General features: G+C 44.4%; 1 protein-coding gene across 16 annotated transcripts in view; it reads right to left on the bottom strand.

Moving 5' to 3' along the window:
- The window catches only part of LOC115105761 (RNA-binding protein Musashi homolog 2), a 392,467-nt gene that overhangs the window by 272,183 nt on the left and 97,009 nt on the right, over positions 1 to 23,275 (bottom strand). For all 16 annotated transcript variants that reach the window (XR_003859911.2, XR_003859910.2, XM_029628126.2 and 13 more), the window contains exon 6: positions 21,309 to 21,401. Coding sequence is in view for 14 of the 16 variants with exons in the window: in XM_029628126.2 (XP_029483986.1) it covers positions 21,309 to 21,401 (93 nt within the window). In the remaining 2 variants the exon portion in view is untranslated. The remainder of the gene's footprint in view (positions 1 to 21,308; positions 21,402 to 23,275) is intronic.

A 23,275-nucleotide genomic window follows, 5' to 3' on the forward strand; every position in this document is an offset into this window, starting at 1 on the left:
TCTGTCAACCAGCTTCATCTGGAATGCTTTTCCAAAAGTCTTGAAGGAGTTCCCATATATGCTGAGCACTTGTTGGCTGCTTTTCCTTCACTCTGCAGTCCGACTCATCCCAAACCATCTCAATTTGGTTTGACTTCGGGGGATTGTGGAGGCCAGGTCATCTGGTGCAGCACTCCATCACTCTCATTCTTAGTAAAATAGCCCTTACTCAGCTTGGATGTGTGTTGGGTCATTGTCCTGCCGAAAAACAAAAGATAGTGCCACTAAGCCCAAACCAGATGGGATGGGATGGCGTATCGCTGCAGTATGTTATGGTAGCCATGCTGGTTAAGTGTGCCTTGAATTCTAAATTCTAAATCCCAGACAGTGTCAGCAGCAAAGCACCCCCACACCATAACACCTTCTCCTCCATGCTTCACGGTGGGAAATACACATGTGGAGATCATCCGTTCACCCACACACGTCTCACAAAGACACAGCGGTTGGAACCAAAAATCTCTAATTTGGAATCCAGACCAAAGGACACATTTCCACTGGTCAAATGTCTACTGCTCGTGTTCCTTTGCACAAGCAAGTCTCTTCTTATTATTGGTGTCCTTTAGTAGTGGTTTCTTTGCAGCAATTCGACCATGAAGGCCTGATTCACACAGTCTCCTCTGAACAGTTGATGTTGAGATGTGTCTGTTACTTGAACTCTATGAAACATATATTTGGCCTGCAATTTCTGAGGCTGGTAACTAATGAACTTATCCTTTGCATCAGAGGTAACTCTGGGTCTTCCTTTCCTGTGGCGGTCCTCTTGAGAGCCAGTTTTATCATAGCGATCGACAGTTTTTGCAACTGCACTTCGAGAACCATTTTAGACATGTTCCGTATTGACTGACCTTCATGTCTTAAAGTAATGATAGACTGTCATTTCTCTTTGCTTATTTGAGTTGTTCTTGCCGTAATATGAACTTGGTCTTTTACCAAATAGGACTCTCTTCTGTATACCACCCCTGCCTTGTCACAACACATCTGACTGGCTCAAACACATTAAGAAGGAAATAAATTGGACAAATTAACTTTTAACAAGGCACACCTGTTAATTTAAATGCATTCCAGGTGACTACCTCATGAAGCTGGTTGAGAGAATGCCAAGAGTGAGCAAAGCTGTAATCAAGGCAACGAGTGGCTATTTGAAGAATGTCAAATAGAAAATATATTTGGATTTGTTTAAAAAAAAAATGATTACTACATGATTCCATATGTGTTATTTCATAGTTTTGACGTCTTTAGTGTTATTCTATAATGTAGAAAATCGTAAAAATAAAGAAAAACCCTTGAATGAGTAGGTGTTCTAAAACGTTTGACCGGTAGTGTACACACACACAAATGCACACACAAGTCCTCACCAACATGCTGTCAGGCCGATTACCTCCCTGACTGCTAAAGTGAAAGCGAATCTGAAGGCTGAAAATTACTGTGATGATACAGGTTAGGTGAGTGGCATTAACCCTTTCATGCGTGCTGCTGTCAGAAGGCAGAGTGGAGAGATACAGGGCCATGGAAACAGAATGTCAAATTTTGACTGTCCAAAAAAGCTGTGATGCTGTCAAAACCAAACCATCTCTCTTCAAAGGTGCTATGAGTAATAGGTCTTTTTTGAAGAATCTCCGTTATTTGGTATTTTTTTATGAAATGTTTGTGTGCAGTGATGAGTCAATGATGATGCGCAACATAAGCCAATGTCCAAATCATAAAATACAAACAACAAATGTAAGCATTTGCATAATTGTTTGTGTTCCACTATGTACAAAGAGGAAGTCTAATTAAACATGATTAATTACTACGTTAGGATCATTTTCCAGTAACGTTAAGCTAGGAGAGAATCATTTGATGCACACCCATCCGTCTGTACATATAACTGTTATTATGTCCTGCATTAGCGTTGTAATCCCAGTAATCCTTCAGCGTGAACACACCAATCACATTTTCACAGAGATAGTGATATAATGATATGACTAATCACAGTCTTCAGGTTGCCACAGTAACTCAGAGGAGGGATTAGAAAGCTTAGGGGGATTTTCAACACCATTTTGTAAATAAGTTGAACATACTGAATTTCAGTAAGGTCACGTAAAACAGCAGTAGACTTACTTTCGCCTTGAAAACACAACAAGGAAGAAATAAAACAAGAGACAAAATGAATGTATCCACCTCCCGCCCGAGAGTCTGCGTCTAGATAACGGTCTCCTGCTGGGCAGTGAAATAGAGTGCAGGGTAGCGTCTGGCTGATTCAAAGGGGCCGTTCTGAACACAAGGACAGTGTTAGGATGAATCCATACAGCGTTGTAGCAGTGGTGCTGTTAGATAAAGTCACCTGGTGTTTGTTTTTTTCACCTTTATTTCACCAGGTAGGCCAGTTCAGAACAAGTTCTCATTTACAACTGCGACCTGGCCAAGATAAAGCAAAGCAGTGCGACACAAACAACAACACAGAGTTACACATAAACAAACGTACAGCCAATAACACAATAGAAAACAAAAATAGAAAAATCGATGTACAGTGTGTGCAAATGTAGAAGAGTAGGGAGGTATAAGGCAATAAATAGGCCATAGAGGCGAAATAATTACAATTTAACATTAATACTGGAGTGATAGATGTGCAGATGATGTTGTGCAAGTAGAGATGATGGGGTGCAAAAGAGCAAGAGGGTAAGTAATAATATGGGGATGAGGTAGTTGGGTGTGCTATTTACAGATTGGCTGTGTACAGGTACAGTGATGGGTAAGCTGCTCTGACAGCTGATGCTTAAAGTTAGAGAGGGAGATGTAAGACTCCAGCTTCAGAGATTTTTGCAATTCGTTCCAGTCATTGGCAGCAGAGAACTGTAAGGAAAGGCGGCCAAAGGAAGTGTTGGCTTTGGGGATGACCAGTGCAATATACCTGCTGGAGCGCGTGCTACGGGTGGGTGTTGCTATGATGATCAGTGAACTGAGATAAGGTGGGGCTTTACCTAGCAAAGACTTATAGATGACCTGGAGCCAGTGTGTTTGACGACGGATATGTAGTGAGGGCCAGCCAACGAGAGCATAGAGGTCGCAGTGGGGGTAGTATATGGGGCTTTGGTGATAAAACGGATGGCACTGTGATAGACTACATCCAGATTGCTGAGTATTGTGTTGGGGGCTATTTTGTAAATGACATCGCTGAAGTCAAGGATCGATAGGATAGTCACATATACACATATTCTAAGTCAGAACCGTCTAGAATAGTGATGCTAGTTGGGCGGGAGGGTGCGGGCAGCAATCGGTTGAAGAGCATGCACTTAGTTTTACTAGCATTTAAAAGCAGTTGGAGGCCACAGAAGGAGTGTTGTATGGCGTTGGAGCTCGTTTGGAGGTTTTTTAGCACAGTGTCCAAAAAAGGGCCAGATACAGTGGGGCAAAAAAGTATTTAGTCAGCCACCAATTGTGCAAGTTCTCCCACTTAAAAATATGAGAGAGGCCTGTAATTTTCATCATAGGTACACTTCAACTATGACAGACAAAATGAGAAGAAAAAAATCCAGAAAATCACATTGTAGGATTTTTAATGAATTTATTTGCAAATTATGGTGGAAAATAAGTATTTGGTCAATAACAAAAGTTTATCTCAATACTTTGTTATATACCCTTTGTTGGCAATGACAGAGGTCAAATGTTTTCTGTAAGTCTTCACAAGGTTTTCACACACTGTTGCTGGTATTTTGGCCCATTCCTCCATGCAGATCTCCTCTTGAGCAGTGATGTTTTGGGGCTGTTGCTGGGCAACACGGACTTTCAACTCCCTCCAAATATTTTCTATGGGGTTGAGATCTGGAGACTGGCTAGGCCACTCCAGGACCTTGAAATGCTTCTTACGAAGCCACTCCTTCGTTCCCCGGGCGGTGTGTTTGGGATCATTGTCATGCTGAAAGACCCAGCCACGTTTCATCTTCAATGCCCTTGCTGATGGAAGGAGGTTTTCACTCAAAATCTCACGATACATGGCCCCATTCATTCTTTCCTTTACACGGATCAGTCGTCCTGGTCCCTTTGCAGAAGAACAGCCCCAAAGCATGATGTTTCCACCCCCATGCTTCACAGTAGGTTGGTGTTCTTTGGATACAACTCAGCATTCTTTGTCCTCCAAACACAACGAGTTGGGTTTTTACCAAAAAGTTCTATTTTGGTTTCATCTGACCATATGACATTATCCCAATCTTCTTCTGGATCATCCAAATGCTCTCTAGCAAACTTCAGACGGGCCTGGACATGTACTGGCTTAAGCAGGGGGACACGTCTGGCACTGCAGGATTTGAGTCCCTAGCGGCGTAGTGTGTTACTGATGGTAGGCTTTGTGACTTTGGTCCCAGCTCTCTGCAGGTCATTCACTAGGTCCCCGTGTGTGGTTCTGGGATTTTTGCTCACCGTTCTTGTGATACAAATACTTTTTTGCCCCACTGTATATACAGAATGGTATCGTCTGCGTAGAGGTGGATCAGAGAATCACCAGTTGCAAGAGCCACATCATTGATATATACAGAGAAAAGAGTCGGCCCGAGAATTGATCCTTATGGCACCCCCATAGAGACTGCCAGTGTTCCGGACAACAGGCCCTCCGATTTAACACACTGAACTCTATCAGAGAAGTAGTTGGTGAACCAGGCGAGGCAGTCATTTGAGAAACCAAGGCTATTGAGTCTGCCGATAAGAATGCGGTGATTGACAGAGTCGAAAGCCTTGGCAAGGTCGATGAAGACGGCTGCACAGTACTGTCTTTTATCGATGGCGGTTATGATATAGTTTAGGACCTTGAGAGTGGCTGAGGTGCACCCATGACCACTCCATGGAAACCAGATTGCATAGTGGAGAAGGTACGGTGGGATTCGAAATGGTCGGTGATCTGTTTATTAACTTGGCTTTTGAAGATTTTTGAACGATTTTTGATTTTAAGATGGCGTGGCCCTGGTCAGGTCCGGTAGCTCACCCGGCTGGGACGCCACATTAATCATGATGCCCCAAAACTCACATGTTTAGACATACCGTTACATAACGCACACACACATGGGACTGTACACACCTCCCTTAAACACAAACCCTGGGAGTCCATAGTGTAAGTTGCCAGAGAAGAGCCCGTCTGTGGACATAAAGGACCGGTGCTCCCTGGCAGGGTTGAGCCCAAGCTGGCCAGCCAGCTGGATGACAGCAATGATGAGCCCGGGAGGAGGCGTATCCTAAATCATTTGAGGTTCACCCTCCGGTAATGAAGGAGGGGGAGAGAGCCATCCTTCCGGTTCACTCCTCATCAGAAATAATTACCCCGTATAGGATTTGGAAGGCCCATGTAGGGTTCAAAGTTAGCCAACCTGGAGCCCTGCATGTGTCTGACAGAGGTCCCTGTGCTGCTCCCACTGTGTTGCTTAATGTGGCCCTGACTAAAAGGTAGCTGAGGAGAGGAGAGGAGAGGAGAGGAGAGGAGAGGAGAGGAGAGGAGAGGAGAGGAGAGGAGAGGAGAGGAGAGGAGAGGAGAGGTCCATAGTTTAAACCCAGAACCCAGCAGGAGTGTTTACCCTTTAGACCTGAAGAATCATTGGGATCCGGCTCACACCAGACAGGAAGCCACAGTTTATTCATCAGGCTCTGCTGAGAGACTCAATCATGTGTTTGTATTCACCATAGTCTCTTTCACTCCCTATCTATCTTTATTTTTCCTCACACCAACTGTATTCTCTCTCTCACTCTACACGCACACACGCACACACACAAACACACACGCGCGCACGCGCACACGCACACACACACACACACACACACACACACACACACACACACACACACACACACACACAGACAAACAGTGGATTCTCTTTATCCAGAGCTAATTTCACACTGAGCACATAACTCAAAATACCAGTGTTGATTAAAACTGATGGGCTGCTACAGGCTCTAACGGTGGGGTGGTGGAGACACTAAATCATCTCAACTCCCTCCTCCTCATCCTCCTCATCCTCCCCCCTTCCTTCTCTTCCAGCTTCACAGCTTTTGTCCTGATGCTTACAGTTTAAGTCTGTTCTGGTGAATCAGTAGCACTGGTATTGAAGGCCAGACAGAAGACCTGCCCTTTATGTGGAAGCGTCATTCCAATGGAAGATGCCATGGTCCAAAAATGCATTTGAATTAGTTTCCCTAACATTCAGGACATAAACACAGTACAGTACATTCATATTTCACATACCTACTTCCCTTGTCTGATCAGGCAACATCCTGCCACTGTAGCCATGGAATGTGAGGAATCTGCAGGTGTGTCTTCAAACACTCTCTCATGGCCCAGTGATTCTATTAACAACACAGTCTGTCAAGGCTGGAGTTGAATGGCCCTGCCTGTCTTGATATTCATTTTAAACACTCAGTCTTGGAGCGTCCACCCTACCTTGTCAGTTTCAGTATCTCCTTATTGTGTGCTCAGTTTAGATCTACATCATTATAATGACAGCATGACCATTCTGAACATTCACTTTCTCTTCATTAGATCATGGCCATTCTGAACATTCACTTTCTCTTCATTAGAGAGTGGCCATTCTGAACATTCACTTTCTCTTCATTAGATCATGGCCATTCTGAACATTCACTTTCTCTTCATTAGAGCGTGGCCATTCTGAACATTCACTTTCTCTTCATTAGAGAGTGGCCATTCTGAACATTCACTTTCTCTTCATTAGAGCGTGGCCATTCTGAACATTCACTTTCTCTTCATTAGATCATGGCCATTCTGAACATTCACTTTCTCTTCATTAGAGAGTGGCCATTCTGAACATTCACTTTCTCTTCATTAGAGCGTGGCCATTCTGAACATTCACTTTCTCTTCATTAGATCATGGCCATTCTGAACATTCACTTTCTCTTCATTAGAGAGTGGCCATTCTGAACATTCACTTTCTCTTCATTAGATCATGGCCATTCTGAACATTCACTTTCTCTTCATTAGAGCGTGGCCATTCTGAACATTCACTTTCTCTTCATTAGATCATGGCCATTCTGAACATTCACTTTCTCTTCATTAGAGAGTGGCCATTCTGAACATTCACTTTCTCTTCATTAGAGAGTGGCCATTCTGAACATTCACTTTCTCTTCATTAGAGAGTGGCCATTCTGAACATTCACTTTCTCTTCATTAGAGAGTGGCCATTCTGAACATTCACTTTCTCTTCATTAGAGAGTGGCCATTCTGAACATTCACTTTCTCTTCATTAGATCATGGCCATTCTGAACATTCACTTTCTCTTCATTAGAGAGTGGCCATTCTGAACATTCACTTTCTCTTCATTAGAGAGTGGCCATTCTGAACATTCACTTTCTCTTCATTAGAGAGTGGCCATTCTGAACATTCACTTTCTCTTCATTAGAGTGGCCATTCTGAACATTCACTTTCTCTTCATTAGAGAGTGGCCATTCTGAGCATTCACTTTCTCTTCATTAGATCATGGCCATTCTGAGCATTCACTTTCTCTTCATTAGAGTGGCCATTCTGAACATTCACTTTCTCTTCATTAGATCATGGCCATTCTGAACATTCACTTTCTCTTCATTAGATCATGGCCATTCTGAACATTCACTTTCTCTTCATTAGAGAGTGGCCATTCTGAACATTCACTTTCTCTTCATTAGAGAGTGGCCATTCTGAACATTCACTTTCTCTTCATTAGAGTGGCCATTCTGAACATTCACTTTCTCTTCATTAGAGAGTGGCCATTCTGAACATTCACTTTCTCTTCATTAGATCATGGCCATTTTGAACATTCACTTTCTCTTCATTAGAGCATGGCCATTCTGAACATTCACTTACTCTTCATTAGAGAGTGGCCATTCTGAACATTCACTTTCTCTTCATTAGAGCATGGCCATTCTGAACATTCACTTACTCTTCATTAGAGAGTGGCCATTCTGAACATTCACTTACTCTTCATTAGAGAGTGGCCATTCTGAACATTCACTTTCTCTTCATTAGAGAGTGGCCATTTTGAACATTCACTTTCTCTTCATTAGAGCATGGCCATTCTGAACATTCACTTTCTCTTCATTAGAGTGGCCATTCTGAACATTCACTTTCTCTTCATTAGATCATGGCCATTCTGAGCATTCACTTTCTCTTCATTAGATCATGGCCATTCTGAGCATTCACTTTCTCTTCATTAGAGTGGCCATTCTGAACATTCACTTTCTCTTCATTAGAGAGTGGCCATTCTGAACATTCACTTTCTCTTCATTAGAGCGTGGCCATTCTGAACATTCACTTTCTCTTCATTAGAGCGTGGCCATTCTGAACATTCACTTTCTCTTCATTAGAGCGTGGCCATTCTGAACATTCACTTTCTCTTCATTAGAGCGTGGCCATTCTGAACATTCACTTTCTCTTCATTAGAGAGTGGCCATTCTGAACATTCACTTTCTCTTCATTAGAGCATGGCCATTCTGAACATTCACTTTCTCTTCATTAGAGTGGCCATTCTGAACATTCACTTTCTCTTCATTAGAGCATGGCCATTCTGAACATTCACTTTCTCTTCATTAGAGCGTGGCCATTCTGAACATTCACTTTCTCTTCATTAGAGAGTGACCATTCTGAACATTCACTTTCTCTTCATTAGAGAGTGGCCATTCTGAACATTCACTTTCTCTTCATTAGATCATGGCCATTCTGAACATTCACTTTCTCTTCATTAGAGTGGCCATTCTGAACATTCACTTTCTCTTCATTAGAGAGTGGCCATTCTGAACATTCACTTTCTCTTCATTAGAGAGTGGCCATTCTGAACATTCACTTTCTCTTCATTAGAGAGTGGCCATTCTGAACATTCATAATCTCTTCGTGCCTTTCCTTTAAAAATCCTTTCAGCACTGGGAAATGTAAAAATGCCTTTTTCCTTTTTTTCCCTTAAAGTTCAGGAAAGAGCACATTTGATATTGTCCTTTGATGGCGACCCTGGCTCTTATCACTGAAACCTTGGCCTAACCCTGGCTTGACTGTGCCAAATCACTGTACCGAAAGGCACACAAACACCCTTCATCCAAATCTACCCGATCATTGTACTAATGTGCCACGGTAATCATGTCCATTCAATTCTATACAGCTGTCTTTGAAAATATTACAAGGTGGATTTTGCACTGTATAGTGTTACTATTTTAAATGGCTTTCATAACAAAATAGCTTTTTTCCATTATATAGGCCTGAGTGTATAGTAGTAAATGAGGACTGAATCCTTCCCAGGGACACAACATCCCTTTGGTACATCTAAAGGATGTTGTTGACATATCTACTCTAAAACACTGGCCTCTTTCCCCTGACACAGTTCCATGTAGGCTCCTGAGACGCAGCTGTGGTAGCTGCACACGCACAAACACACACACACACACAGACACACACATGTTTACGCACACATGCACACACCTCTCTAGTGTAAGGGCAGTCAATGCTTCAGATGTGTAATACCTCAGAGGCTTCATTAGGCCCTCGCATCGAACCACGGTAGCTATAGACAGACAGAGAAACAGACAGACGGATTGACGGACACAGACGAGACACACGGTACCTTTCCATGCAAGGAGTAAAAACAACAAGGACATTTACCAAGTGCTTTAAACAGAGCTGTGTGTGGGAGGTAATCATCCCAGGAGGCAGCCTGAAGTTGTGGAGACAGAGAGTGTAGACCAATGGGACTGTGCTTATTCAGCGTGCCCTGTGTACAGTGAGGAGTTTCCCTCTAAAGCTGCAGCAGCTTAAACCTGCCATCAGCAGCTTTTGAATATGCTTTTTGATAACGTCACCTTGCTGTTAGAGGACAGGAAGGTAAAATACACAGGAATCTACTGGAAATACCACAACCATGAATGCATAGTGGTTCTCAAGGCCTAGGTGTACTGTAAAGCAGGCAGATACACCACAATGTGTTTCATGTGAAGCCTCCAGTTTCTATTTCTTCCTTACGGCTGGTTGTTCAGTGTGTAAATCGTCTGACTCAGTCATTTCCTCCTTTGCGGCTGGTTGTTCAGTGTGTAAATCGTCTGACTCAGTCATTTCCTCCTTTACGGCTGGTTGTTCAGTGTGTAAATCGTCTGACTCAGTCATTTCCTCTTTAACGGCTGGTTGTTCAGTGTGTAAATCGTCTGACTCAGTCATTTCCTCCTTTACGGCTGGTTGTTCAGTGTGTAAATCGTCTGACTCAGTCATTTCCTCCTTTATGGCTGGTTGTTCAGTGTGTAAATCGTCTGACTCAGTCATTTCCGCCTTTGCGGCTGGTTGTTCAGTGTGTAAATCGTCTGACTCAGTCATTTCCTCCTTTACGGCTGGTTGTTCAGTGTGTAAATCGTCTGACTCAGTCATTTCCTCTTTAACGGCTGGTTGTTCAGTGTGTAAATCGTCTGACTCAGTCATTTCCTCCTTTACGGCTGGTTGTTCAGTGTGTAAATCGTCTGACTCAGTCATTTCCTCCTTTACGGCTGGTTGTTCAGTGTGTAAATCGTCTGACTCAGTCATTTCCTCTTTAACGGCTGGTTGTTCAGTGTGTAAATCGTCTGACTCAGTCATTTCCTCCTTTACGGCTGGTTGTTCAGTGTGTAAATCGTCTGACTCAGTCATTTCCTCTTTAACGGCTGGTTGTTCAGTGTGTAAATCGTCTGACTCAGTCATTTCCTCCTTTACGGCTGGTTGTTCAGTGTGTAAATCGTCTGACTCAGTCATTTCCTCCTTTACGGCTGGTTGTTCAGTGTGTAAATCGTCTGACTCAGTCATTTCCTCCTTTACGGCTGGTTGTTCAGTGTGTAAATCGTCTGACTCAGTCATTTCCTCCTTTACGGCTGGTTGTTCAGTGTGTAAATCGTCTGACTCAGTCATTTCCTCTTTAACGGCTGGTTGTTCAGTGTGTAAATCGTCTGACTCAGTCATTACCTCTTTAACGGCTGGTTGTTCAGTGTGTAAATCGTCTGACTCAGTCATTTCCTCCTTTACGGCTGGTTGTTCAGTGTGTAAATCGTCTGACTCAGTCATTTCCTCCTTTACGGCTGGTTGTTCAGTGTGTAAATCGTCTGACTCAGTCATTTCCTCTTTAACGGCTGGTTGTTCAGTGTGTAAATCGTCTGACTCAGTCATTACCTCTTTAACGGCTGGTTGTTCAGTGTGTAAATCGTCTGACTTAGACATTTCCTCCTTACGGCTGGTTGTTCAGTGTGTAAATCGTCTGACTCAGTCATTTCCTCTTTAACGGCTGGTTGTTCAGTGTGTAAATCGTCTGACTCAGTCATTTCCTCCTTTACGGCTGGTTGTTCAGTGTGTAAATCGTCTGACTCAGTCATTTCCTCCTTACGGCTGGTTGTTCAGTGTGTAAATCGTCGGACTCAGTCATTTCCTCCTTTACGGCTGGTTGTTCAGTGTGTAAATCGTCTGACTCAGTCATTTCCTCCTTTACGGCTGGTTGTTCAGTGTGTAAATCGTCTGACTCAGTCATTTCCTCCTTTACGGCTGGTTGTTCAGTGTGTAAATCGTCTGACTCAGTCATTTCCTCCTTTACGGCTGGTTGTTCAGTGTGTAAATCGTCTGACTCAGTCATTTCCTCCTTTACGGCTGGTTGTTCAGTGTGTAAATCGTCTGACTCAGTCATTTCCTCCTTTACGGCTGGTTGTTCAGTGTGTAAATCGTCTGACTCAGTAATTTCCTCCTTTACGGCTGGTTGTTCAGTGTGTAAATCGTCTGACTCAGTCATTTCCTCCTTTACGGCTGGTTGTTCAGTGTGTAAATCGTCTGACTCAGTCATTTCCTTCTTTACGGCTGGTTGTTCAGTGTGTAAATCGTCTGACTCAGTCATTTCCTCCTTTACGGCTGGTTGTTCAGTGTGTAAATCGTCTGACTCAGTAATTTCCTCCTTACGGCTGGTTGTTCAGTGTGTAAATCGTCTGACTCAGTAATTTCCTCCTTTACGGCTGGTTGTTCAGTGTGTAAATCGTCTGACTCAGTCATTTCCTCCTTTACGGCTGGTTGTTCAGTGTGTAAATCGTCTGACTCAGTCATTTCCTCCTTTACGGCTGGTTGTTCAGTGTGTAAATCGTCTGACTCAGTCATTTCCTCCTTTACGGCTGGTTGTTCAGTGTGTAAATCGTCTGACTCAGTCATTTCCTCTTTAACGGCTGGTTGTTCAGTGTGTAAATCGTCTGACTCAGTCATTTCCTCTTTAACGGCTGATTGTTCAGTGTGTAAATCGTCTGACTCAGTCATTTCCTCCTTTACGGCTGGTTGTTCAGTGTGTAAATCGTCTGACTCAGTCATTTCCTCCTTTACGGCTGGTTGTTCAGTGTGTAAATCGTCTGACTCAGTCATTTCCTCTTTAACATCTGGTTGTTCAGTGTGTAAATCGTCTGACTCCGTCATTTCCTCCTTTACGGCTGGTTGTTCAGTGTGTAAATCGTCTGACTCAGTCATTTCCTCCTTACGGCTGGTTGTTCAGTGTGTAAATCGTCTGACTCAGTCATTACCTCTTTAACGGCTGGTTGTTCAGTGTGTAAATCGTCTGACTCAGTCATTTCCTCTTTAACGGCTGGTTGTTCAGTGTGTAAATCGTCTGACTCAGTCATTACCTCCTTACGGCTGGTTGTTCAGTGTGTAAATCGTCTGACTCAGTCATTACCTCTTTAACGGCTGGTTGTTCAGTGTGTAAATCGTCTGACTCAGTCATTTCCTCCTTACAGCTGGTTGTTCAGTGTGTAAATCGTCTGACTCAGTCATTTCCTCTTTAACGGCTGGTTGTTCAGTGTGTAAATCGTCTGACTCAGTAATTTCCTCCTTACGGCTGGTTGTTCAGTGTGTAAATCGTCTGACTCAGTCATTTCCTCCTTTACGGCTGGTTGTTCAGTGTGTAAATCGTCTGACTCAGTCATTTCCTCTTTAACGGCTGGTTGTTCAGTGTGTAAATCGTCTGACTCAGTCATTACCTCTTTAACGGCTGGTTGTTCAGTGTGTAAATCGTCTGACTTAGACATTTCCTCCTTACGGCTGGTTGTTCAGTGTGTAAATCGTCTGACTCAGTCATTTCCTCTTTAACGGCTGGTTGTTCAGTGTGTAAATCGTCTGACTCAGTCATTTCCTCCTTTACGGCTGGTTGTTCAGTGTGTAAATCATCTGACTCAGTCATTTCCTCCTTTACGGCTGGTTGTTCAGTGTGTAAATCGTCGGACTCAGTCATTTCCTCCTTTACGGCTGGTTGTTCAGTGTGTAAATCGTCTGACTCAGTCATTTCCTCCTTTACGGCTGGTTGTTCAGTGTGTAAATCGTCTGACTCAGTCATTTCCTCCTTTACGGCTGGTTGTTCAGTGTGTAAATCGTCTGACTCAGTAATTTCCTCCTTTACGGCTGGTTGTTCAGTGTGTAAATCGTCTGACTCAGTCATTTCCTCCTTTACGGCTGGTTGTTCAGTGTGTAAATCGTCTGACTCAGTCATTTCCTTCTTTACGGCTGGTTGTTCAGTGTGTAAATCGTCTGACTCAGTCATTTCCTCCTTTACGGCTGGTTGTTCAGTGTGTAAATCGTCTGACTCAGTAATTTCCTCCTTACGGCTGGTTGTTCAGTGTGTAAATCGTCTGACTCAGTAATTTCCTCCTTTACGGCTGGTTGTTCAGTGTGTAAATCGTCTGACTCAGTCATTTCCTCCTTTACGGCTGGTTGTTCAGTGTGTAAATCGTCTGACTCAGTCATTTCCTCTTTAACGGCTGGTTGTTCAGTGTGTAAATCGTCTGACTCAGTCATTTCCTCTTTAACGGCTGGTTGTTCAGTGTGTAAATCGTCTGACTCAGTCATTTCCTCCTTTACGGCTGGTTGTTCAGTGTGTAAATCGTCTGACTCAGTCATTTCCTCCTTTACGGCTGGTTGTTCAGTGTGTAAATCGTCTGACTCAGTCATTTCCTCTTTAACATCTGGTTGTTCAGTGTGTAAATCGTCTGACTCCGTCATTTCCTCCTTTACGGCTGGTTGTTCAGTGTGTAAATCGTCTGACTCAGTCATTTCCTCCTTACGGCTGGTTGTTCAGTGTGTAAATCGTCTGACTCAGTCATTACCTCTTTAACGGCTGGTTGTTCAGTGTGTAAATCGTCTGACTCAGTCATTTCCTCCTTACAGCTGGTTGTTCAGTGTGTAAATCGTCTGACTCAGTCATTTCCTCTTTAACGGCTGGTTGTTCAGTGTGTAAATCGTCTGACTCAGTCATTTCCTCCTTACGGCTGGTTGTTCAGTGTGTAAATCGTCTGACTCAGTCATTTCCTCCTTTACGGCTGGTTGTTCAGTGTGTAAATCGTCTGACTCAGTCATTTCCTCCTTTACGGCTGGTTGTTCAGTGTGTAAATCGTCTGACTCAGTCATTTCCTCTTTAACATCTGGTTGTTCAGTGTGTAAATCGTCTGACTCAGTCATTTCCTCCTTTACGGCTGGTTGTTCAATGTGTAAATCGTCTGACTCAGTCATTTCCTCCTTACGGCTGGTTGTTCAGTGTGTAAATCGTCTGACTCAGTCATTTCCTCCTTTACGGCTGGTTGTTCAGTGTGTAAATCGTCTGACTCAGTCATTTCCTCCTTTACGGCTGGTTGTTCAGTGTGTAAATCGTCTGACTCAGTCATTTCCTCCTTTACGGCTGGTTGTTCAGTGTGTAAATCGTCAATGACTCAGTCATTTCCTAAAGCACTCCAGCACTGGAATGGAATTTTGCCTTTGACAACCCTCTGTTAGGCAAAGCCGTTTCATGATCGAAAACAGAATGCATTTTTCAGCACAGAACTACTTAATAGTAGTGGTAAAGAGGTGGTTTCACATCTCTTCAGAAGCCTGTCAGATGTTGCGGTGAAATATGACACCATCATTTTGTTTCTCATTTGGCTCTCCCTTGGCTGTGGCTGCAGTGGCAATGCAGGGCCTGTCACTCAGAGGCCAGCGCCTGCCTACGTGGCCCTCAACGCCCCTCTCCAAATATCACCTGTCACCGGCAGCCCCCTCTCTAAACACACACGCTCCACCGAGGCAGAAAAACATACTCTACCACTGCAGCAAAAGAGCCCTTTTCGGGAGATGTATTAATTTCCGAGCGTGATCTTGGCAAGTGCCTCCCTCGTTTAAAGATCACAAGTGGCCCAAGAGTGGAAAGTTATTAGCGCCCCTGGGCTTGTGCTTACAGGTTAATGCACTACATTCATGGCTGTGAAATCCCATATATCTGAGGAAATAGGCCTTTTTCAGGCCTAATCGCTTCCTGAGAATGTTTATATGGGTGTATTTTCCCACCTGAGGTACAGCTCCATACAGTGCAGAGCAGAGATCAGCTTGTACATTGCCTGGTTGTTTAGGAGCTCTGAGAGCCACGGGAAGGGGGGGAATGCTGAGTGGCAGATGAGTTCTGACAGCTCCTTTGACAACGTGCTCAACCCAAGAGCCGTCTGAAAGGCTGCTGTAGCCTCTCTCCTGCCTCACACACCCATTTCCTCATGTCACAATAGCACAGGGAAGATTGCTGCTGCTGCTTTCTGCCTTACCAGATTTACCCCAGTGAGCAGGTGCTGGGAATCCCATCCAATCACAGTCAATATTTTTTTTAACAGATTGTTCTTTAAGCAGCACAACTGGGGCCTCTCAGTTCCATCAGCCAATGACCCAATGAGGCACTGTAACGTAATCAAGCAATCCCAGCTTATCCAGGGGAGCCATTTCAGACAGACTACACACCGTGTGTCAATCCCCCATGATGCACTGCTCCAAGAGCAGGAGACACGACAGGGCTCCAATATAAACTAGATAGATAGGTATCTAGGGCATATAGATAGTGATAATATCCATAGTGAGGGATTTGAAGGCTTAACAACCCCTGCATTGTGTCACTGATCGCCATCCTCACAGGAATAACAACGAGCTGAAACATCAGGAGGAATAGTAGTGAAAGTCAATTCTACTGTGGTTGTTTAAATATTGGAAACATTTCCAAGTCACTGGGCAAATGAAGGTCAGAGGGGATATTTAATAATGTGTCTGTCTGTCTGGTCCTGAAGCAGTAGCAGGGTCAGGGCCGGTTCATCTCCATTGCTCTCGTCTGTCTCAGGCCTTAACTACAAGTGACTACAGGGAGATGAAATAGTCTCAGTCAAGCATTGCATGCTGCAGAGGAGAGCTCCTATGGACCTGATGCTGGCTCATACCAACCCAGCTCTGACCAGCACTAACACTGGAGCTGTGTCCTACAGACAACCTACTATAAGGACCACAGCCTGGTCTGGAGGGATAAACACACATGCTGAATGGAGAGTTCACACCACATTCTGTAGGCAAATCTTTGACTACACACTCAGAGGTGAGATGAGATGCAGTGGGGTATAGAAATGTAATGCAAATGCTGGTGTTTCAAGTGCACGAGTACAGTGAAATGCCTTTCTGGTTTTCTCTTTCCCAACAACGCAGAAATCAATATCAGTAGTACTATAAAAATATATATTTTTTTAAAGTAAAGTAGAACAAAAACACAGGAGAAATAGAAATAAGAATACCATGTGAAAGTAAGTAAGCTATATACAGGGTCAGTTCCAGGGTCAGTGCCAAAACCATATTTACAATATTTTGTGTGACTGAAGAGGAATGAGCTACTGTGATAACTCTGAAGAGATACAGGTACTGTATGATGTGTCACAGAGGATGTTTCCTCCATATCAAAGCCCTCACGCTGGGGAAAAACTGGTTGAATCAACGTTGTTTCCATGTCTTTCAACCAAACAAAATCAATGTGATGATGCTGAATCAATATGGAAAACTGATTGGATTTGCAAAAAGTCATCAACATCAGGGCATTTCATTATACATTTTTTAACCTAAATCCAATGACAAGGTGAAATGTTTTGTTGATTTCATGTTGAATTCATGTTACTTGACAACTCAACCAAATAAATGTAAATCAAAATGACATGTTGAACTGATGTCTATGCCCTGTGGGTTGAGAGCAAACCACTTTAGAACCTAATAAAGGCAAATCCAGGATTGATGTGTCTTTCATGTTGTAATACTGCAATATCAAAACCATCAAAACGGTAGGATTTAAGGATTTCGTAGATATAGAAAACGCATTTAATAACTGCATGATCTGGGAAAGTACATTGCTGTTTTCATCTAAAGCATTTTGGCAAACAAACAATAACTAAAAAAATCCCGAACAAAGATTTCCACCAGTGCATCGTATATTTACTGGTTGAGAAGAGAAGATCTAAATGTGGCTGTTTGTGTTCAATGGAACAGGAAGCTTGGCAATGCACTAATGGACATCAGCACTGTTTTTATTTGGTATGCCTCAAAAACTTAAATGTTGTTATTAAATGTAAGCGCTTGGGCAGGTATGCTAAATGAACTAATATGGAGTCCTGGATGCAGCCGTTACGGACAGTCACGCAATATAGTTTTTTTCTGCCATTTACAAAATCTCAATGCACAACGAAATGTCAGCTATGATATTAGATTACCGGAGCACCAGAACAAATTTCCTGTCACTAACCAAGGCATCCTTTTTTTTCATTCTTTTATTTTTTGCATTTCTTCTCTCATCTGCTTTCTCTCAGGGGAATGTGGTGAGAAGAAGACCTAGTGGTCCACTGAGGAACAGAGAGATGGCATAAACCACATGGTTTCAGAGTGTTGTGTCCTCCTGTTCACCTACACTATTAGAGTGTGAGTTCCAGTCCCTATCCTAAGGGAGCAGTACCACAGTAAAGAGATATTCAGCTACTCTTAGAGAACAGACAATGGAAAATGTTTCTGACAGAGATCTCAGGTTCAAATGAGTCTGACCCTGTGACCCCACCCAACCCCCCTGCAGGCCCATCAGCTCAGAAGCAATGAGCAGGTTAAGACTCTCAGTAAGTAAGTAAGGGATCACAAGATGTAAACAGATCTTCATCCACTCCTGGAGGACAACGGAGGACTATTTTATAGAAAATACCTGTGAGAAGGGCCTGTCTAAGGTTCTGAGGCGCCAGGGCCCCTACCTCCCTGCTCCCTCAGTGTCCCCCCTGTGACCCTGTACTCCCCATTCCCATCCCCCTGCAGCCCCTTCAGCTCAGAGGCAGTGAGCAGGTTAAGAGTCCAGAGTCCTGCTCCTGGTACAACAGTAGCTGGCTCCCACCCAGTAGGACATGGGAACCAGGGCAGAGGAGGACATAAAGGGCCGATTGTGGCGGCCCACTGACTTGGAAAGAAACTGCAGGCCGGGGCTGATGAAACCAAACCCCGGCACAGCTACAGCCCAGCACCGGACCCCAACCCACCACAGCACAGAACACAGTGCAGGCCAGGAGTAACAAAGTGTCCAGGAGTTGATTCAGCTTAGCCAAATAAGGGCACCTTGTTTTGAGACGCATTTCAAGTCGATTTCAGTAAACCAATGACTAAAAATAAACCATCCAAGATAATTAGGCCCTTGACTGTGGTTAGGCCCTTCACTGTGGTTAGGTCCTTCACTGTGGTTAAGCCCTTCACTGTGGTTAGTCCCTTGACTGTGGTTAGGTCCTTCACTGTGGTTAAGCCCTTGACTGTGGTTAGGCCCTTCACTGTGGTTAGGTCCTTCACTGTGGTTAAGCCCTTCACTGTGGTTAAGCCCTTCACTGTGGTTAGGTCCTTCACTGTGGTTAAGCCCGTCACTGTGGTTAAGCCCTTCACTGTGGTTAGGTCCTTCACTGTGGTTAAGCCCTTCACTGTGGTTAGGCCCTTCACTGTGGTTAAGCCCTTCACTGTGGTTAGGCCCTTCACTGTGGTTAAGCCCTTCACTGTGGTTAGGCCCTTCACTGTGGTTAAGCCCTTCACTGTGGTTAAGCCCTTCACTGTGGTTAGGCCCTTCACTGTGGTTAAGCCCTTCACTGTGGTTAGGCCCTTCACTGTGGTTAAGCCCTTCACTGTGGTTAAGCCCTTCACTGTGGTTAGGTCCTTCACTGTGGTTAAGCCCTTCACTGTGGTTAGGCAGCCACTGTGGTTAGGCTCTTGACTGTGGTTAGGCCCTATACTGTGGTTAAGCCCTTCACTGTGGTTAAGCCCTTCACTGTGGTTAAGCCCTTCACTGTGGTTAGGCCCTTCACTGTGGTTAAGCCCTTCACTGTGGTTAGGCCCTTCACTGTGGTTAGGCCCTTCACTGTGGTTAAGCCCTCTTTTCTGGCCTGGTCTCTAGTTCTACTGTTATGTCAGGCTGTAATTCAATATGAGGGTTACCACTGGCCCCCTTTTGTAATCAAGTTCGCCTACCAGTTTGTTGTTTCTTGAGGGTAAGTGTTTTTTACCAGCTGTATGCCATGTAAGAACGATTACAAATCTGACGATGCAGAGCTCTCAAGTAATGGTACTCAAGCAGGACCCAAGTGTTTATTTGGCACATATTCACCCCTACACGTTTCCACAGGATACAGAAATGCTTGTTACTGTGCCTTAGGTGAACCTAATTCATCAGTCCCACATGAAGACATAGTACAGTAAACAGAAAAGACAGCAGAAATGTGCTGCCTCAGAAGAACTCAGAGGAGCGATCTTGTCGTTGTCAGTCACGCTGGTATTGGGATGCATGAGAATCAGTCATTACACACCGATACTGTCCTTCAGGCCCATTCATCTGGCTGTCAGCGGCACATTACCCGGACGTATTCAGTGTACTGTGGATAACTCAGTAATACTCCGTAGAGCAGGCGGGCCTCTCTGAAGTTGTGTTGGGGGTTTAGATATGAGCACTTTTACTAATGATGACAAGTGGGAGAGTGGGAGAGAGTGATGTGATTTGGAGCTGCCAGTTCCCTTCCTCTCCCTGTATCCTACTCTATCCGAGGAGAGGAGAGGAGAGGAGAGGAGAGGAGAGGAGAGGAGAGGAGAGGAGAGGAATCAGGGAACAGACAGAATAGAGAGAGATATTGCAGTAACCCTGGTGTGACCACACCACCTGTTTCTCCCCCTGATCCCCACAACAACCGCCACCCCCGCTGCCTGCCTGCCCACATCCTGCTAATTGGCTTATGTCACCTAGACCTGAACACACACTTGGCCCACACACACACACACACACACACACACACACACACACACACACACACACAGCCACACCTAAAGAGAATTCCCAGGTAGCTATCCTAGCAGTGTGTTTACCTGAGCACCGAGCTGAAATGTTATAGAGGAGAATCTTTCTCTCTCTCCCTCTAGCTCTCTCTCCCTCTCTCTCTCGCTCTCTCCTCACTACATTATTCTAAACATGTACATCCCAGACATCTGAATGACAAGCCCTGCTGCCACTGTGGTGACCACAACCCCCATCCTTCCCCTTCTCAATCTTTCTGTGGAGGAGAAACTAAATGAATTGGTTTTCCCTCTCCGGGCGACTTCTCAGAGAAACGGCGTGTGTGGCGATAATGGCAGGTTGCATTGGGCAGCCAGGTTATTTAATAAATGGAGGGATATATGTGACAGAGAGGATGCAGAGGGACATACACAGACACCACCAGACAGGCAGGCAGGAGAGACAAGCCACTTCCTGCCCCCTCCCCTTCTTAAAAACCTAGACTAACTACTCTGATTTCCTCCCTGTGACACACACACACACAGAGCGACTCCCTCAATCAGACTGATTTGTTTGTCTCACAAGTGTTTCAGGATTCCTTAAGGAGGGGAAAAACTTTGTATAATCAAGTCATTCAATCAAGTCGAAATTTGTGTTGAGCCCTTTTCAGTCTCGATGATTACAACCAAGCCCGCTCTGAATATTTACTTGCTGCTCCGCGCTGCTGGGCTCAGCTATGACTTTACTTTTACAGAGTACCAGACTACTGAGAAATACAGAGATTATACCATGCACACACTAGATGAGATGTTCAGTACATGCTCAAATGACAATTATTGAGGTCAAGTACTGAGCTGATATTGTAGAGGGAGCATCCTCAGTTTTACACAAGGTGACCTTGAGCTGAAATCTAATATGGCACAGGACTGGGGACAGGGACAAGGGCTGGGACAGGGACAGTGACTGGGACAGGGACAAGGTCTGGGACAGGAGCTGGGGCAGGGACTGGAACAGGGGCTGGGACAGGGACAGTGACTGGGACAGGGACCAGCGTGGGACAGGGACAGTGACTGGGACAGGGACAAGGTCTGGGACAGGGACAAGGTCTGGGACAGGAGCTGGGGCAGGGACTGGAACAGGGGCTGAACATCCTCCAACCCACAATGACATGGCTCTCTTGCCGCCAAACCATAAAAGGGAGGAAACCAAAAAGATTCTCCTTACCTTCCCAAACTGTTCAAAATACTGCTTCACATCTTCCACCACTGTGTTGGCTGACAATCCGCCCACGAATATTTTCTTTGTTCTTGTGACCATCTGAAGAGAGGAAAGAGATGGGTGATCAGGCTTCAAACGCATCACAACACCTTTAATGTGAGTCCAAACATAGAATCCCCTGTAGACTGGCCCCTCGATAAGGGATGAAAGGGAAAGGGAGAGAGAGAGAGAGAGAGAGAGAGAGAGAGAGAGAGAGAGAGAACAGAAAGAGAGACAAGGGGTCTCTATATTGTAATGGTGAGATAGAATTTTGGGGAAAGCATTGTTTATGAGAGGATCCTTTTCCCTAGGCTGTTGTGACAGGATAGATAATACTTCTACAGCATGATCTTTAAGCAACAACAAATGTTGATACACGCTCTGAAGACACCCTAAATAGCAGGGCTGCAGCCTATGCTGAGAATCTGTCAAAGGTGAACTGTTTGTATTGTACATCGAACAATGTAATTTCAGATTGTACGTTACTTCAACAGCCACTGCTATCTCTAATCATAACATGGTTCATTTCTAAAAGTCTTTACAGATAGTGTGGCACATTTCAAGCCTCCATTCCGTCGTTTTGCTTGTTTCTGATCCTCAGCACATTCAGGTATTTTACATTTTTTTCCGAAACACTCAACACTTAAGATAGTCACAAATAAATACATGATTTATTGTTTTTCCAAACACAATTAGCTTGTGCTGGAGGAAGGAATCGGAGAGCATTAAAGCCTCAATTAATTCCAAAGCAGCAGAAATATTAAGGTTTATCACCCACACCATCAGAAAGGGAAACATGGCACAGCTAAGTGCATCTGCAGCAGTGTGCACAGAGCATTTACAAAAAACAAGGAGTTCTGGGGGAAATATTCCCAATAAGAAAGAGAGTAGAAATACTAGTTCCTCCTCAGACAACGAATGACTCCACCTTCGTTACTCACAAGTTGTTACTGAAATGTACAGAGAAATGAAGGCACTACTTAACATAGTAGTTACACACATGCATGTACGCATGAGCACACACACACACACACACACACACACACACACACACACACACACACACACACACACACACACACACACACACACACACACACACACACACACACCAGCACTGTCTTTTCCCCTTCTGGGCCATTTGCATGGGAACCCATGCAAATTGTGGCAGCAGGCTGTTGTGCCGTAGCCCTGGCTGGCGTAACGCAGCTGAATCCTCCTCCGCCGGCAACCACAGCCATGGCAACTGGTGGTAAAAGGCTACGTGGGTATTTATCAACATCACTTACTTTTATCACTGCCGATCTTGGTAATATAAACACAAGCCAGTGTTCATCTCTGCTAGTCCTCCTACATCTTTTACAGCTGTTTCACCTGCTTCCCTTGATAGATAATCTGACTGTCTTGCCCGGCCATTGTAAGTCATTTTCAGCGAAGGTGCTCCCCCAGCCTGTCTGTAGCCAGTTAAGTTTTTAGCGCCGTCTTTATACTTTCTGACAGGGCTGCCCAAAGGCTGATGGGATTTCTCAAGCCCTGGAACAACGCAATTACTTTCCCTATTTCTCTCTCCATGGTGACAACAGACAACAGGCCTCTCTAGGGAAATGGCTGCAGAGTGTTTGGTGTTTCCACTGAGTGACTTAGGAGGAGGTGGGACTGTGTGTGTGTGTGTGTGTGTGTGTGTGTGTGTGTGTGTGTGTGTGTGTGTGTGTGTGTGTGTGTGTGTGTGTGTGTGTGCACGCTTGAGTGCCAGTCAGAACAAACAAGTTTGTTGTAAAAACACTGTATAGCAGTAGTAGCCTTTCTGACAAGTATAAAACAATCCATGTCGATGTCAGGAACATGGCGCTGGCATATCTTTCTCTCCGTCTCTCTACGGCTAAGCTTGTCTGCCTCAATATTCATTTTTAAAATAGGAATATTATACAGTAATA

Source organism: Oncorhynchus nerka, linkage group LG22, assembly GCF_034236695.1.
Source record: "Oncorhynchus nerka isolate Pitt River linkage group LG22, Oner_Uvic_2.0, whole genome shotgun sequence".
Classification (NCBI taxonomy): Eukaryota; Metazoa; Chordata; class Actinopteri; order Salmoniformes; family Salmonidae; genus Oncorhynchus; species Oncorhynchus nerka.